Here is a 5,146-nt window from a genome sequence, read left to right as displayed (position 1 = left end):
GAGGGAAGGGGGGGGGAACTGCTAACACACCGATTAGGGAAATGCCGTTGTGGTGGTGGTGGTGGTGGTGGTGCATTAGTGCCTCAGGGCGGCAGGCGTGGCGACTACCAGGAGGATTTCAACGACATCCAGGATATCCATCCATCCAACCATCCATCCACCCATACATACATACATACATCCAGGCGGCCAGGGAATGCTGTCAGGAAGAAGCAGGTCAATAGAAAGGGTTTATGGCACTCCAGTGAGTGTGTTTTCGGGGTGTCGGGGTGTTGGCCGCAAAGGAGGACCTTATCCCGCAGCCCGTACACAGAACACATGCACGCGCGTACGTACCCCCCGCATCTCCATCTCCCTCCTCAACACCACCCTCACCCCACCCCACCAGCTCGCCCCCTCCCCACCTGCGCCACGGAGCGGTACCTCAGGTCCAGTTTGAACAGGCGGTGCTGCATGTGGCCCATGTTCCTGGCGGCCGTGAGGGTCCGCGGGTGGCTGCCCCCCAGCACCACCCGGAACGTCTCCACCGCCCCCGCCAGCAGCCTGAGGGCCAGGTGGGTCTTGCCCAGTCGGTCCAGGCAGCAGGCCAGGTTGTGGTGGGCCAGGGCGGTGTCCACGTGGTGCGACCCCATGTCGGGGTGCTGCTCGCGGAGGACCTTGGCCTGGGGGGGGGCGAGGAGGGAGGGGCGAGGAGGGAAGGCGAAGGAGAAGACCCGGACAAGGGCGGGGGAGAGGGGGTGAGGGGATGGGGTATTGCAGGAAGGCGCAGGAGGAGATCCCGGCAAAATGATTGGTAGGTGAAGAGGGTGCGCGGAAAAGGGGGAGGAGGAGCCCACATGGAGCTGAGAGAGGCAGATCAGGTGTGTAGGTGGGTGGGGTGCCTGCGGTGTGCTTGTGGTGTGGTGGTGGGCCCCGGACTAATTTGCAAGTCCCCTCTTCCCGCTCTTTCCCGTCCCCCCTTCAAACCCCCAGCACGGACATCGCAACAGCTTAGAACCACGGTTGACCCCGCCACACTCGCACCCTCCCTCCCCCCCCACACACACACTCCTCACATGCACCAGCCTCTCAAACGCGTCCTGCAGTCGCCCCATGTGGTACAGCAGGTGACCCCGGCAGCCGTGAAGCAGGGGCTCGGCGGGGTGACCCTGGGGGAGACGGCTGAGGTGCTGCTCGGCGGTGTCGTACAGCAGCAAGGCCGAGTTGTCCCGTCCGCAGCTCATGAGCACACTTGCACGTACCAGACACAAGTAGCTGTGCCGGGGGCGGGGGGGGGGCGGGGGGGGGAGCAGGTTGCGGCAGGGGGAGTGGCGGCGTTGGTGATGATGACTGCAGGCTGGCAATACCGGGTAATGGTGGTGGTGATGGTGGGGGCCCCCTCCCCGTCCTCCTCCCACTTCCGAAGCGAGGGGCATCTCATGTCACGGCCTACGGTCTTGCATCACCGCATGCGTCCCTTCCCGTCTGTACGACACCCTAGACCCACACACTACCCCTCCCCCTACACACACCCCAGGGGCCCCCGAGGGGGGGCACTCACATCTCCTGTTCAGGGGTCAGCGTCAGGCTCGCACCCAGCGGCAGGTGGCCGCCACCCGACATGGCCGCCCGCCACGCCGCCGCCGCCTTGTCGTACTCCGACAGCGCCGCCGGGCAGTCCCCCCTGTTGTGCAGCACCGCCGCCCTGGCCAGCATCCGAGCTATTTGGTCCGGAACCGGGGGCGGAGGAACCACCAGATCCTGATACACACACGTACATACATACATAGACACATAGACACACGCCCAGGACAGAGTGGGATCGAGGGTAGGGCTTGGGAAGGGGCATCTGGGGCGCAACAGTACAACAGGCGGGGGAAAGAGGAGAAACAGCGGTTTGTACCCATATGCCCTGCCGTACGCGCTGCTCATACCTGCAGCAGTACGGGTGCGTAATCGCTGGACGAGAGGTACGACCAGTCGGGCACGTGTTCCCCCGGTTCCGGAGCGGCTGCCTCGAAGCGCAGTGACCACCACTGGGCGTAGGGGTTCTCCACGGCCCCCGCACCCCGGGCGGCGGCTGCAGCGGCTGCGGCTGCACTCTCCATGCCCCCCATGTTGGTGGCCTTGGTCCTGAGAGTTGGGGGGTGGGGGGAAGGGAAGTAGGGGAGAAAGGAGAGGGGGACAAGGCGGGAGGGGCTCGGACAGAGCAAATGTGCACATGTGTGTCCGTATGTTTGTATGTCCCTGAGAGGGTCAAGATATGGACAGGACCGGGGCTCATGCAGCCACCATGGGGGTCCCCAGCCCCCCCCGCCCAGCCCCCCCCCCCGGCCCCTCTCCTCCGAGGCCAGGGACATGTGCAACAGCTGAATCGGGCGGGACATGTACGTACATACATACATACATACGTACATATATACACACACAGGTCAGGTCAGGTCCCATGGCCCCCCAGGCCCCCCGGCCCCCCTCCCCCTACCTCGCCCGCTTCAGGGCACACAGCTGCGAGAAGAACGTCTCCAGCATGTCTTCCACCGTCATGGCCTGCTCCTTGTAGCGGGGGTGGTGGTAGATGGTCATGGCGGTCAGGCACACGGCGTCCACGAACTGGGGGTAGGCCATGTTCTGATGGGGGGGAGGAGGGAGAGGGGGAGGGAGGGGGAGGCAAAGCAAGGAAGGTGGTGAGGCGGTACAGGGAGGGAGGGGGCAGGTGATAAGTAAGCCACTACAACGTGGAGACCGACCCAGCTGGCGCCCCAGCAGCTGTACGCGTGGGGCTCCTCCTCCTTCCTTCACGCCCCCCCGCCCCCCCCCGACCCCCGACCCCCAGCCCAACCCCTTTGATCTACCCGGATGTAGCTCTCCACTCCGTCGATGAAGTTGACCCTCCGGAAGATCTCCTCGAGACCGGCCGGCTGTATGAGTGCGGGGATGATCTGAGCGGTTCGGGGGCAGGGGAGGGAGGGAGGTGGTCTGGGTTGCGGTGGGGAGGTACGGCATGGTACGGCAAGGCTGGCTAGGGCAGGAGAAGGGTGGTGGAGGTAAGGTGGCTGAAGGGGGGCTCCCAGGCCCCCATCCGGGCTCCCCCCCTTCCCGCCACCCCCCAGCCCCCACACTGCCACACATCCGGCGGCTCCCACCTCGGAGGGCTACCTACGTAAGGGGGTGGGGGCCCGGGGGGTAGCACTGCGGATGGAGCACCGCCCTCAAAACCCTTTCCCCCTCCCCCCTCACACGCACGCACACCTTGCGGTCCTGGCACAGCTGCAGGAACTGCACGAAGGACATGGTGATGCGGTTGAAGCTGCTCCGGCCCCCGTCGGGGCTGTCTGAGCCGCTGCCCTGGCGGCTGCTGCTGGCGGACTTGCCACCCGGGGACCTGGCCCGGGGACCTGGAGCCGGGGAGGGGGGGGAGGAGGTGTGTAGGGAGGGGGGGGAGGAGGTGTTTAGGGAGGGGTTGGAGGAGGTGTTTAGGGAGGGAAGAGAGAGGGAGGAAAGGGATGGAGCGAGAGGGGAAGGCCAACGGGGTTTGGGTTGGGGTGAGTTGGGCGGTGATAGGCCAGCGCACACATACATACGCACATACATACTTACATACGCACATACATACATGCACACAAGCAGGCGTAACCGTGGCCCATAAGGCGCACAGTTGCGGTTGTAGTTGCAGTTACGGGTGCGTGTGTGCGTCTGTGTGTGTATGTGTGATCTCACTCTTTGCCGTACTAGGTCTTGAGGGGCTGTTGGACCTGGCTCTGGAGAGCGACCTGCCCCGACTGCGGCCCGAGGTGGCCGGGCGGAGGGAGCCGGGGGGCCGACCGGTGGTCTGCTTGGACTCGTCCTTGCCGTAGATCTGTGAAGTACGAATGTGTAGTACAGGGAGGTGTTGTACATGGAGAAGGCAAAAAGGCAGGAAGCAACGGGGGCCCAAAAGTCACGTGTGGCCGGGCACGTTGCGTTACGGTGTGTCTGTGTGTATGTCTGAGTGTGACAGGGCTGTTTGCGGAGCCAGTATTCGGGGGAGATAAGAGGTGATGGGGAGGTGCGTGATGGTGATGTGGCAGTGGAAATGGCAGTGGCAGTAGCCGCGGTGTTTACCCGGAGAGGGGGAGCTTGCACAATAGTCCCACCCTCCCCCTCTCCCCTCCCCTTCTCCCCCTGCTACCCTGCTAGACCTCCGCGCTTAGCTACCCAACGGCCCTTACCTGGGGCGGCTGTTCCCTCCTCCCCTCCTCCTCTACCCCCATCCCCACCCCCACCTCCCCACCTCCCCACCCACCCTGAACAGCGCCTTGAGTTGCGGCTCCCAGGCCAATACCAGCGACATGATGGAGGGTCCCATCATCTCCTCCAGATACCTACATGCATACATAGAGGAAGGAAGGAAGGGGGAAGGGGGGATGACAGCAAGAAGCAGCACCTTCATGGTGCCTTTGTAACAATAACCACCACCACCACCACCGGGGGGGAGGGGGGGAGAGGGGGAATCCCAAACCCCAACAGAGATTAACGCCGTACACAGAATCGGCGGAATTAGTACTGCGGATGGAGGGCGGGGAAAGCGTAGACTTCTCGTTGCGAGAAGGCGGGTTCTTGGACGAAGATGTTACTTGTTGTACTTGTCGTACTTGCTTCAGTATGGTTATTACACTGTTCTGTTCCGGCTATTCGCCGTATCGTGACCTTAGGTTCATACTGTCATTCCCGCCCTCTCCACCCAGTTTTGGGGACTCTTTGGTTTTCAGCCCCGGGCGTTGGCGCGTTCGGTGGTTGAGTGCCTAAGTGTCACGGCCGGCCACTGGTCCAACTTGAAATAATCGGTCATTAGTGGGGGGGGTGCAGGGGGTTAAGCCGATCAGCGGGGCGGCGTAATCGAGGTGCAAGCCGCGGTTCGGAGTGGTGGTCACACCTTCCCTCCCCTTCCCCCAGCCCCGGTCTCCTCTTCACGTGAACACCTATCTCGCAGTATTCGCCAGGCACAAATAAACACACTCCCTCCTCCCCCCCTCCTCCCCCCTCCTCCCCCCTCCTCCCCCCTCTTCCCCCCTCCTTCCCCCTCCTCCCCCCTCTCCCCCCCTCCTCCCCCCCCACCTGTCAAACTTGGTGGACCGGGTTTCCACAACCGGCAGCACGTGTCTCTCAATCAGCAGCCGCCACGCCGCCA

The 5,146-nt window shown here is 63.7% G+C and overlaps 1 protein-coding gene across 1 annotated transcript in view; it reads right to left on the bottom strand.

Annotated features, from left to right (window-relative positions):
• The window catches only part of VOLCADRAFT_86667 (uncharacterized protein), a gene marked incomplete at both ends in the record, with an annotated part of 26,467 nt that overhangs the window by 4,762 nt on the left and 16,559 nt on the right, over positions 1-5,146 (bottom strand). Inside the window, 9 exons of the mRNA XM_002946365.1 lie at positions 405-662; positions 1,056-1,254; positions 1,541-1,740; positions 1,914-2,112; positions 2,462-2,607; positions 2,832-2,918; positions 3,229-3,374; positions 3,697-3,835; positions 4,262-4,340. Coding sequence (XP_002946411.1) covers positions 405-662; positions 1,056-1,254; positions 1,541-1,740; positions 1,914-2,112; positions 2,462-2,607; positions 2,832-2,918; positions 3,229-3,374; positions 3,697-3,835; positions 4,262-4,340 — 1,453 coding nt within the window. The remainder of the gene's footprint in view (positions 1-404; positions 663-1,055; positions 1,255-1,540; positions 1,741-1,913; positions 2,113-2,461; positions 2,608-2,831; positions 2,919-3,228; positions 3,375-3,696; positions 3,836-4,261; positions 4,341-5,146) is intronic.

Source organism: Volvox carteri (genome assembly GCF_000143455.1).
Source record: "Volvox carteri f. nagariensis unplaced genomic scaffold VOLCAscaffold_3, whole genome shotgun sequence".
Lineage (NCBI taxonomy): Eukaryota > Viridiplantae > Chlorophyta > Chlorophyceae > Chlamydomonadales > Volvocaceae > Volvox > Volvox carteri.
The sequence above is the reverse complement of the archived record's forward strand: the minus strand, read 5'-3'. Positions and strand labels throughout refer to the sequence as shown.